The 12565-nt window shown below is 41.8% G+C and overlaps 1 protein-coding gene across 1 annotated transcript in view; it reads left to right on the plus strand.

Annotated features, from left to right (window-relative positions):
- The first annotated feature begins 656 nt into the window (after nucleotides 1-656).
- The window catches only part of LOC119541636 (ubiquitin-conjugating enzyme E2 E1), a 96418-nt gene continuing 84509 nt past the window's right edge, over nucleotides 657-12565 (plus strand). Inside the window, exons 1-2 of the mRNA XM_037845711.1 lie at nucleotides 657-835; nucleotides 4878-4928. Coding sequence (XP_037701639.1) covers nucleotides 684-835; nucleotides 4878-4928 — 203 coding nt within the window. The 5' untranslated portion in view covers nucleotides 657-683. The remainder of the gene's footprint in view (nucleotides 836-4877; nucleotides 4929-12565) is intronic.

Raw genomic sequence — 12565 nt, forward strand, 5'->3', positions numbered from 1 at the left:
GCGGGGTGGCCCAGGGGCAGGCCAACAGGGAGGGGCGTTGGGGCGCGGCTGGAGGGGGCGGGGGGCTCAGGCCTCGTCGCCCCTGCCCCCGCCGGCCTCTCCCTTCCCCCACCCGGGCACCAGCTCCCCGCCTCCGTCCCCCCGTTTCGGCTTCCTCTCTTACTCCTCCCTGCCCCTCCTCTCTTTCCGATCTCGCCAAACTCCGCTCCTGGCCCCAGCACATCGCCCGGGCCACCGGCCCCTCGCGACCCTCGGAAAGCGGACAAAAACAGCCCCGAGGCCGACTGGCCGTCGGCACCTTCCCTCCTTGCCCTGCCGAGGCGCCCAGCGCCCCCCCCCGCACTGCTCCTCCGCCCTCTGGGCCTCTTTCCTCCCTGCCCGGAGGGGAGCCCCTGGGGGCGAGGGAGGGGCCGCTTGCTTTACTGCAGACCGTTTTCCCACCGCGTCCCTGACTTGGGCCAAAGATAAACAAACCAGCCATGGCCCTATTTGCAAAAGCCTTAATGGGCCTGGAGACTTCGAAAAGCTAGTGGAGAGCGGTGGGCGGACAAGGGTGCACTCCTTGGCCCGTGCTCTCCTGACAGCGCCCGAGTTCCTTTATTTACACTGCCTGCATGGTTTGTTTCTGTTTTGTTTCCCTTCCCCTGTAGGGGCTGTTTGCGGGGTGGGGTGGGGGGTTCGCTATGTCGGATGACGATTCGAGGGCCAGCACCAGCTCCTCCTCATCTTCGTCCTCCAACCAGCAAACCGAGAAAGAAACAAACACCCCCAAGAAGAAGGAGAGTAAAGTCAGCATGAGCAAAAACTCCAAACTCCTCTCCACCAGCGCCAAGAGGTACCGTACTCCTCCCCACCCCCCCGCAGGCTTCCTATTTTCTGAACCTCCTCTGCTGCATTTGGTCTGCCTCCCAATGAAGGTAGTTTAAGTGTCCCTCATGGTTGTTTATGTGTTCTTAAAATTGAGAAAAGGGCCTTGGAAGCCGTAATTATTTTCTCCATGGCTTCTTCTGTTTTTCTTTTAATCATTGTTCATATACAGCTGCTGTGGTTTGCCTCTCCCATATTTTGCTGAGATTTGTAAGAATCCTCATTACCTTTAATAGTGACCCCCAAATCTGATTTCAAATTACTTGTCCTATTAATCACTAATCTATGACCTTCCCCATGGCTGTCATCCCTCTTCTTAAGTACTAATACCTGCTTGGACAACTCTGTATCACAGAGAATTCTATTACCCTCTTCCTCACCTGTTGCATGTATGATCTTTTTTGAATAGAGCTTTCTCCACAAATTGCATAAGGAATAAATAACTCATATCAGTAGGGTAGAACATTTAGGAGGTGAAAACAGATGTTTTAAAGACAGTTTTCTGATTTGGAGAGTTGAGGCAAATGAATGAATAAATGATTGTAAGATGGTTATTCTAGGTTATTTTGCTATTCTCTTTTCTTCTCTTTGGGAACATCAATTAAGCACATTTCAGGGAGATTCAAATTTTTTTCATCCTGCTGTTATGCTGTAAAATGTTACTTTTTTTTTCCCAAGTTGAGTTCAAGCAGTGACTCTCCTTTACTTCTTTCTTTTCCTCTTATGTCTCTGGAACTTTTTACCTCTGTCATCCATCAGTAATGTTCTCTGATCCTCATGACCCTTAAAATAATCTGGGGACCCCCAGACACTCTTTCATAAATCCTTCTCTTCTCAGGTAAAGAGTCATTAAAATATAAAGTAGTAAACCAGGAAGATTGTAAGGGATCCAAGTTGTGAGTTACATAGAGATACCTTTCTTAAATGAATTTAAAATAAAATGGAACAGGAGGCTTTAGATCTGTCCGCTGAGCAGTCAGCCCAGAACTTAGAGTTTGAGAGTTTGTTTTGTCATTCTGCTGGACTTGAAGTTTGAAAAGTGGTAAAGTACCTGGGTGATCTAACCATGGGCTGAGGAAGGAATGACTGGCTTTTTTAATGGTGTGGATGTCTCAAGTTAAGTGGTAAGATGCCTGTATGAGATTGTTCCCATTTTCAGAGGGTTGGTTTGATTGCATCTCAGTCTCTCATGTGTCTCAACAGGCCTTTATTGATTAGCCCTGTGCTGGTTCTCTCAGAACCCCAACATCTTCCATGCCTACTTTGGATGGGCCCTTCTTTGACCCTGGACAGCTTCTGGGCTCCTTGATCTTCTCTCAGGCCATCTTTGGCCTGATCTGCCTGAGACAAGATATTTATTTGCTTTAGGTCATTAGGTATTTTTATATTTTCTTGGATATACATGAATATATCTGGGATAAAGGCACAGGTACCAAATGTAAAATAGTTTTCATTGTGTCAGTGAATTACAGAGGGGGATTTTTCACTAGACATAATTTGTCCGTTTATACTAAGGAAGTTAAAAACTTATTTGGAAATTGCTGGGAAAGAGTAGGTATAGAAAATGAAAGGTGGGAAGCTACAAATAGTAATTTACTCATAAAGTTAGCATCAGTGTTTTTGTTTGTTTTGTTTTTCAACAGTGAATTTAGCTCTCTGAGTGTTTTGCTGAAAGAGTGGCTATTAGTGTTAAAACAGAACTAAGGTTAGTAGTAACGGTAAAAAACGGAGAGGGACAGTGTACGGAACAGAGCTGGGGGGAGATTGATGTTAGTGGAACCCTAGAGACTGCTCTGTGAATATACTTGGAAGGTACGTGTTGCCCACTGACTTGGAAGAGGCACATATGCCAGGAGATAGAATGAAAAAGAAGCCTGAATTGGCAGACAGGAGGTTATTAACTACACATTGGAAAGTGATTTCTAGTTTTGGGGTAGAGGAAAGTCTTCATTACTTTGTGAAACATATGTATGAATTACTCTTGCAAATCTTTTTGCCCATTCTCTGGAAATGATGCAAATGCTTGTTTTAAAGATGAAATGGATCAAGCTGTCTGGCATTAAAGAAGCAACTACCTTTTCAGTGAATATTTTATAGTAGAAGTTGAGCTGACAAGGAGAAGTGAAGTCAATATGTACTTTTTGTGTGTGTTGTCCTCAGAGGAAATTTTTGCTTGTGTACACAGGACTTAACATACAGTTAAGATGCAGGTAGAGAATCCGGAAACCAAGTTTTCCAAACTTTCAGCCTAACATGTAATAATGAGTCAAACAGCAGGCATGGGAAGGTCTGAGAACAGAAATGCTTATTGGTAGCAGTAGAATTTAACTGAAGGACAAAAATAAGTAGATGTTAACAGAGATGGTGAGCAAACACTTCTTTTAAGTTGACCAGATTTGTAGGGGACAGAAAATGTCCTCAAATACGAAGGCTTAAAGAACTTCGCAATCACCACCCTTAATTTCTTTGTACTTACACATGGAAAAAAAAACCAATGCCTTTTAAAATCTATTTCCCCAGAGCATCCAGCCAGCCACCCTTTCTACCCTCAGAAAATCTTTGGAAGGGGAAAAGCATCCATTGTGATTCAAATTATCTCGTGTATGTGTGTGTGTGTTGTTTAGTTTTTTACTATGGTGCTGCCTCTGCGAAATTTCAAGTTGTAACATATCCTCGTAGAGCTTTATATATTAGGGGGAGAAAAGATTATAAAAATAGGGGGCAGTGTTTAGAAGGTGTAAGAAGCTTAAAGACCCCAAACTTTGTCTTATTAATTGAGGCTCTGAGCGCCTAGGTAAGCTGAAGACAAAGACCGGGGCTTGGTGTAAACTGCCTGGTGGCGTCGGCCTTGGAGTGGGGGATGGGGCTCTTTGTGAAGTCGAGGGCTGGTTCGGAAAGAGACCACTGAGGTTCCTGGGTTCTGTGTCCAGTGTGGGATGGAGAGGGAACCATGGAGAACCAAGTGGGGAGAGCCAAGGGGAAGTTAAAGGACCGCTGGGGAAAAAGCAGGTCGGGAAAGGTGGGTTGGGAGTCTGAGCGAGCCTGCCCGGCTGAGGCCGGCTGCACCTGTGCGGCCCCCGGGCCGGGTACTGGGGGCTGGCCTTTCTGGAGGGGCGGGCGGTGGAGTTCGCGTCCTGGGCCTAGCGCGCGGCGTCGGGGTGGAGGTTCCTGGGCGTCGTGGGAGGCTAGCTGGGAGATCGCGGAGCGTCCACCCGCGCGGGCACCCCCTCCTCTCCTGGCCCGCAACTTTGCCCTGGCTGCCCGGCGCGCGCGGCCCGACCTGTCGGGCGCGCGCGGGAGGCTCAGGGAGTCCCGGGAGGCCCAGTCGGCCGCGGCGGGACGCGGCCGCCGCGGCCGGGGGCGCAGACCCGGACGGGCAGCCCTGCTGCTTGGACTGCGAGTCTCCAGCGACGGCGGGCAGGTCAGTCAGGACCAGAGGGGCCGCACGGGGAGCGGCCATGTTGACTTCGTCACTGAGGACTGGGGCGGCCGTGGTGGGCTGGTGTCGGCGCGTTCTGGGACCCTCGGCCTGGGGGGCGCTCCGCCTGTGGGCGTGAGGGCACGTGGGAGCGCGGCCGCAGACCCTGGCGGACCTCGAGCTTAAAGGGGGCCCGAGACAGTCGCGTCTTTCCCACCCTTCCGACGGCTCTGCTTTTTTTCGTCCAGGGGAGAGGAAGCCCCGACACATTCTAATACAATTCAGTTAATAGTCCGCAAGTGAGGAACCTTAAAATGATTCCCTAGATGGAAAACACCGAGAATAGAACTGTCTTCGTGTGTGAGGCAAGATTCGAACCCCGACGTTGTAGATAAGAGACTCCGGACCGCAGCTTATTACCTCTGTGAAAAGTTGTTCCTACGCTAATCTGAAGCTTTTGATGTGTAGCTTTCCCATGCCTCCATAGAATACAGTTGGGTTTTCTGCCACATCTGTCTATAGGTGTTGTGGGGGGAGGCTACTAAAACTTTAATGATTGTTGTGTTTGTCTCTCTCTCTTCTCTGGCTCCAGGATTCAGAAGGAACTGGCGGACATCACTTTAGACCCTCCACCTAATTGCAGGTGAGTTTTTATTTTTATTACAAATTTTTGCTTTTATTCTTCTGGTTAATGCTTGTTTTGGTGCTAACATCAAGTAACAGCTGAAATTTATTAACCAAAGTATCAACGTTTTGTGGAGCTCTTTCAAGCCCAGTACTTTGTTAAAGTAAAGGAGAAGTAATGGATTTATTTGTGTGGACACTTTTACATACAAAACAGAATTATAAAATAAATTTAAAGGTGTACTCTCGCCTATTTGTGGGTCTTTGACATGTCATTGAGGATGATGGAAAACCTTTTAGATGCTCAAGTACATTTTGGTTTAGAAAACTGCTTTGCCATGTTAATCTCTTATTCAAGCTCTACTAATAGAACGTAGAGTTAAATCAAACACTGGGTCCTTAAACTTATTCCAATGTGTATAAATCGGTGTTGGATGTTTGGCAGACCAATTCAGGAAATAATTTATGGCCTTGATAAAAAGATTTGTTTTAAATTATTTGATAGATTTAAACCCTTCCACGGGGTGTTTTTCCTCCAGTTGCTTTACTCGGACCATATGCGTATGTGTGTTTCAGTTTCAAAGCAGTTTGAAGCTAGTTTTCAAAAGGTTTGTTGATCAGTTAAATTTATTTGGAATAGCCATTTTGCTGTTACTGAGCCAAGGTGGAAGACTTGATGACTCTGCTAAATCAATAATGAAGTGAGGAAGGAGCCATTTATTTAAGGGAGATTAATTGTTCAGTTCTATAACTCCCATAGTTTAATTAAGTATAACATTTAACCTAGTTCTCTTCCATGACTGACATAGAAATGGGATGTGAGAATTCAAGTGTTTTAAACTTACAGGTAGGGGCAGAAAAAGTTACGGACAAGAAGAGATAGATACTCAGTGGCCATATGCAGAATTTAAGATGAGCATATGGAAATACTCAAGTTAGAAAGCTAAATGAAATGTTTTGCTTGTTAACACTGAACTTTCCAAACTTATTTGTGGATAAAATGAAAACTTTAAAAATTACCATTTTGATTACATATGTTTTTAAAGTTGTTGATCAGATGTGGGATGCTTTTTGGTGAAATCTTGTCATGCATTATAAGGAAAGTCATTTTGGGTTTGAAGTGCTCTTGAATTATAGTTTGTAACGGAACCACTTAATCATTCTTGAGAATTAACTGTTCTTAATCATTCATCATAATCGTGGCTAATAAACATCGTTTCAGACTGTTGAGAAAGTGGAGAATTGGGTTAGGTTAGACTTAGGGTTGTGATATTTTCCTCTTTTATTTTAATGGAACAGTTGTTGAGATGGAAGCCTGTAACTTATAGCTCTCCTTGATTGTATTGAAGCCATGTACATCCCCCACAGTAGATTTGTGCTGTGTAGTTACTGCTCCTGTTTGGTATGGTGTCTCTGTGCATCTCTTGTGAGTTCAGACTGCTTTGGCTGGTCAAATTATAAAGTTGTTTAAAGCACAGTTTCAAAACTAATAACATTTATTAAAATGTTCAATGGCTTTCTTGTGAATGAATGCAAAGTTAAAATTGCAAACAATTTTGAAGATTTTCGTGGGATTAATCACTAAAAAAAATAGGTTGTGAGAACTCTGTACTCTGCATGATTTTTCTGTAAACCCACAACTCCAATAAGGAAAAAAATAAAAAATAAAAAAGGTTGACTAAAAAATAAAAAAGGTTTCACACCATTTTAACTGAGTTCACATGTTAGAGATTTGGGTTGCTGAGGGTATGCAGAACTTTTTATCTTTGGAAAACCCTCCATAGTTACCCCTTCAAGGTGTAATCCCTGAACATTACCATTGAACATTCAGAGGAAGTACCAGACTTGATGACTATTGGGGGGAGAGGGACGTGATGAAACCTCAAAATACATAAACATTTTGAGAAAAATCTCTTTGATTTAAATGAAACAAAACACCAGGCATCTTTATTTTGGAAGAGAATGTGTATTACGTTGTCTTTAAAAATAAAGACTGCTTTATTTTCTGAAGACATTTTTCAGTGGGACCATGTATGTAATATGGATTACAATTTCTAATTTTGGTTGGCTTATTAGTGGTATTGTCTTAGTGGTATACAGTAGCCCACAATAGTCAGCTTACTTCAATAAGTTTGGTTTTACAGTTTGGTTGGTATCTATGGGACTCATTTATTCATTTGTTTAATGTACTTTATTGCCAGAAATAGAAATTGATAATTTAGTGTGGAGATACTTTTTGAAGTCAGCTTCTAACTAAAATGTGTGAGCTAAGTGCATGCATGTTCATATTTTTATAACATTTTTCTGTGTTACCCTCAGCAGTGCCATAACTGGTCCTTTTTGGGATTCTAATTTATCAACTATAAATTATATTTTGAATGAGTTAACTAGTTTTCAATTAATATTTCTTATGTGTTAACCCTTCGTAGGACTTCCTTTCTTCAATCAATATTCATTGTGTGTCTTTTTAATTTAAACACATTACTTTAAAATATGGCACTTGGAAAATAGTACTCTCAATAAATGATTGATTATTGCCAATGAATTGGGGAATTGCTTAAAGATGTACTTATTTGTGCTTGTCAATATTAGCTCTTAGAGAAAACATTTAGATTTGAGATTACTGAACAAAACCGTGAAAGATGAAATTGCTAAATATGTTACATAGTATGAAAACAGATATAAAGTTAAATCCTTAATGTTGTATATTATGTTGAGTAGAATTTTTTAGAACAAAATGCAGATTATATTCAATGATCAAGTCAAAAGTATTTTAAGTGAGTGTCTTAAAATTATATTACCATATAAATCAAATTCTCAGCTTTGATATCTGAAATATTTGGGGGGGTATATAAAAAATAGTCTCGCAATTCTTGTGCATTTGGTTAGGTTTTTTTTTCACCTACTATTTTGGGTCTACTCTTTTAGAAATAAAATGTATTAACTAATGTGATGATTCCTTAAAGCATATCCTATCTTGGATTGTAAAATTATGGCTTTTTGATAGCTGATGAACTCTAGGCCAGAAGAGTCAGTTTTGTAGCTATTACTTATATAGCTCAGGGTTAAAGCTTTTCTAAAGCAACTAGTTATAGCTGTGTAACTAGCCCATAGACATAAATGCCTGTAAACAGTATGTCTGTACATAATAAATGGTGTATTTTGCTCAATCCTTTAAACTTTATGTAATGGATATATTTGTATTATGAGTTAACTATTTATATAGTGACTTGAATCCAGAAACCTTGAAACCTAAGGAAAAAATGGTTGTGTGTGTGTGTGTGTGTTTTTTTTTTTGATATTGTTAATTTAGGATAAAATGCATCTGAGAAATCATTAAACATTTCAAGCATGAGGGAAAATGATAAGAAAAAATGTTTTCCTTTCATTTAACTTTATTGCATTTTGGCTATTATTTTCTGTTTCTTGAATATGTAAACTCATCTAAGTAAATGCTTAGGTTTAAAAAAAATTTTTTAGCTCTTTTTTTTTTCTGGGAGAATGTATTTTGTAATAATCTACAGTTCATTCTAAAGTTTTACAGCTAAGTTGCACTTTTTGAGGTTGATTTAAAGGCAAAAGTGAAGACCATTTAAAAATATTTAATGCAGTTTTCTGAGAAGTTAATTTTCTCAGACTTCTTTTCCTTAGATTAAAAGGGCCTAATACCTGACCTGTCTACCTAATTGTGTTGTGAAGTTCAAATGTAATTAGTTTTCTGTTTGAGTTAGGTGGTGATATTATTAGAATTGTTTCTTGCCCATTTAGCCTGCTACTAAGAATTCGTCTTTCTTACTAACATTGTCTTTTGTCACTTGTATTTTAAATGTGGTTTTAAGCCATTGACAATAATATAGGAATGCGTATTTTTGAAAAATTCAAATGCAGAAGTTTGTGACCTTTTTTGATCCTGCTCCCTGCACAGAGATGCTCCAAGTTAGCACTTTGTGTGTATTCTTCCAAATAGTTTCTCTGCATTTACACTGTTGTATTTTTCTGGCCTTACAAAATCTCCTTAATTGGTGGCAGTAGTAATGAGATGTCAATTTAGAAGTCCCAATCTGTTAACTTTGGTTTAGAATGAAAAGGGATCCTTTTCTTGGAACTGTAAAATTTAGTGTGTTATAAATGCTTGTTAGCGTAAAAGAAATGGGTTCAAAAGAAGTCATCCTTTACAAAATCTTTTATTGTCTTTTGTGCTGTAAATGTTCTGCCTTTAAATCTTTTGTTCATCTGATATTATTAAATGCACTAGCATAAAAATATGGCTTAAACATCTGAGTGGTTGATTTTATGCCTTTTATCTGGAATGTTACTGTGGTATAAAGGCAATGTTGAAAGATAGTGAGAATCAGGAGACTGAAGCAACACAATCAAAATAGCACCCAAACCATCTAAATGGCTCAGGGACAGGCTCTTGGAAATTAGATTATCACCTGGGGCCTGATTGGATGGGGAGGAAGGAAACTCCTATCCAGAAGTGAATAGGTTACTGTTTTAGTTTGCTAATGCTGCAGAATGCAAAACACCAGAGATGGATAGGCTTTTATAAAACAGGGGTTTATTTCACTACACAGTTACAGTCTTAAGGCCACAAAACGTCCAAGGTAACACATCAGCAATCGGGTACCTTTACCGGAGGATGGCCAATGGCGTCCGGAAAACCTCTGTTAGCTGGGAAGGCACGTGGCTGGCGTCTGCTCCAAAGTTCTGGTTTCAAAATGGCTTTCTCCCAGGACGTTCCTCTCTAGCAAGCTTGCTCTTCTTCAAAACGTCACTCACAGCTGCACTCTGTTCAGTCTCTTTGAGTCAGCATGTTTTATATGGCTCCACTGATCAAGGCCCACCCTGAATGGGTGGGGTCACACCTCCATGGGAGTATCCCACTAGAGTCACCAAAACGTCTGCCCCACACAAGACCACAAAGATAATGGCATTTGGGGGACATAACACACTCAAACCGGCACATTCCACCCCCTGAACCCCAAAATGACATTATCTTTCCAAATACAAAATATATTCATTCCATCACAATATCACAAAAACTTAAATCATTTCAGTAACAAAAGTTAAGTACAAAATCCCATCAAAATCAGTTTAGGCTTGGTCAGTTCTAAGGCATAATTCCCCTCTAGCTGTGGATCTGTGAACCTAGAACAAGTTATGTGCTTCCAATATACAAAGGAGAGACATTCATAGGATAAACATTTCCATTGCCATAAGGAGAAACAGTAAGGAAAACAGGGTTAACAGGAGCAAAACAGTTCCTAAAACCCACAGGACAAAGTCCATTAGATTTCAAAGTCCGAGAGTCATTTACAGAACAATGTTGCATCCTTGGGGCTTGAGAGAGTGGGAGCCTAACCCTTCCCAAGGGCCTTTTTGGCAGCTGTTTCCTCTCCAAATGCATGGGTGAGTGCTCCAACATTTCCACACATTGGGGAGACCACCTTCTCGGCCCCACCCTCCTCAAACATTGGGGCAGCTCCCGGATTCCCTTCCATCTCCGGGGCACACGCTCAACCCCTTCAGAACAACGTGGTGGCAGCCAGGCTCTCCCCAATTCCCTGGAAATGTGCTCCACCCTCTTTGGGACCTGAGGTGGCAAAACTCTTCCAGAGCATCGAGGCAGAAAGCCCGCCCTCGACCTCCAGGGCAAACTCACCCTTTCCATGCATGTGGGCTGCTCCGCTCTCCCAGCCCTAAACCTCTTGACTCCAGACCTCAACCTCCAAGGCTCTGTCTTTGAAGAGATTTTTCCTTTAATTTTTTCCTTGTCTGTCTCCTCCAGTCCAGACCGGCAATGGCTCTGTCTATAAAGATCTCGCAAAAATTCTGTTGGCTTTGCATGAAGCATGCAGGGGTCAAAGCCATCAGACAATAGGAGTTTCCACAAATCCTTTCTGCTTAACTCCTTATCCAATCTTGGCTTGTCCTCAGGTTGGGCTGTAGCTTCTGGGATTCTACCCACTGGAAGCCCGTAATTTTCCAAGCCATCAACTTCTGGTTTCTTTGAACCCAAGAGTTCAGTTCTAAGTTTATCTCTCTCTGCTCGCATTTTACTATAAGCTGCAAGGAGAAGCCAGGATACGTCCTCCACACGTAGTCTGGAGATCTCCTCAGCTAAGTATTCCAAGTTGTTGCTTCCAGATTCTTCCTTCCATCTGACACCAGGACTCAATTTTGCCAAATTCTCTGCCACTTTAAAACAAGGATCACCTTTCTTCCAGTTTACAATACATTCATCATTTCTGTTCAAGTCCTCATCAGAAGTATCTTTAGAGTCCATATTTCCACAAACAGTCTCTTTAAAGCAGTTTTGGCCTTTTCTATCAAGCTCCTCACAACTCTTCCAGAAATTCCCCCTTATCCATTTAAAAAGCCTTTCCAACATGTTTGGTATCTGCAAACTCAGCAGCAAAAGCACCCCACTTCTCTGGTACCAAAATCTGTTTTAGTTTGCTAATGCTGCAGAATGCAAAACACCAGAGATGGATAGGCTTTTATAAAACAGGGGTTTATTTCACTACACAGTTACAGTCTTAAGGCCACAAAACGTCCAAGGTAACACATCAGCAATTGGGTACCTTTACCGGAGGATGGCCAATGGCGTCCGGAAAACCTCTGTTAGCTGGGAAGGCACGTGGCTGGCGTCTGCTCCAAAGTTCTGGTTTCAAAATGGCTTTCTCCCAGGACGTTCCTCTCTAGCAAGCTTGCTCTTCTTCAAAACGTCACTCACAGCTGCACTCTGTTCAGTCTCTTTGAGTCAGCATGTTTTATATGGCTCCACTGATCAAGGCCCACCCTGAATGGGTGGGGTCACACCTCCATGGGAGTATCCCACTAGAGTCACCAAAACGTCTGCCCCACACAAGACCACAAAGATAATGGCATTTGGGGGACACAACACACTCAAACCGGCACAGTTACCAAATGAGTGGGAACTCTCATGGCTGTTAACGTTTTCTGAAAGACTATGTGCCCTGGGTTGTAAAACTATACCATTATTAAAATATTGTTATCAGTTCTTTGAGAATAATGCTTATAGCTTAGCAAGCAATGCTTCACTTTAATGATTCTTGTAAAGGATGCTGGTGTTATATTCTTGACACAAATCTTGAGTGCCTTTGGGCGTAAAAAGGCACTGCCTTAAAAGGGGTACATAATCTAGTAAGGGCAGTGAGAAATAGCAGACAAAGAATTTGAATAGTACTTGGAAATATAAGTATTATTTGGTAAGTAATAAATGGAAGTAGTATATTATGAAGGTTCAAAGGGAGAGATTATTTTTCCTCTGGATGGGAAGGGTCATAGCTGGAGCCACTTAATGATCTGGGAAGGCTTCATGAAGAAGGTGAGGAAGTGGAATGGGGAAAAGTAGGAGGACATCCTTGCTGAGGAAACTGAGCAAACACTAGCAGAGGGCACTATTCAGCAATGGTGAATAAACCTTTGGCTAAAGGGTAAGAAATGAATGGGGGAATAAATAGGAAATGAATTTCTCAGTGTCAGGCTAGGGCTTTGAATTTTGTTTTATAGATGCTAAGGAATCATTGAAATCTTTTGAGCAGGAGTTGTAGTCTAATTCAGAGCTGAGTTTCTGGATAGAGACAAATCAAGGATTGAACAGAGTATGGCGGAAACCAGAAACTTTGA

Source organism: Choloepus didactylus, chromosome 1 (genome assembly GCF_015220235.1).
Source record: "Choloepus didactylus isolate mChoDid1 chromosome 1, mChoDid1.pri, whole genome shotgun sequence".
Classification (NCBI taxonomy): Eukaryota; Metazoa; Chordata; class Mammalia; order Pilosa; family Megalonychidae; genus Choloepus; species Choloepus didactylus.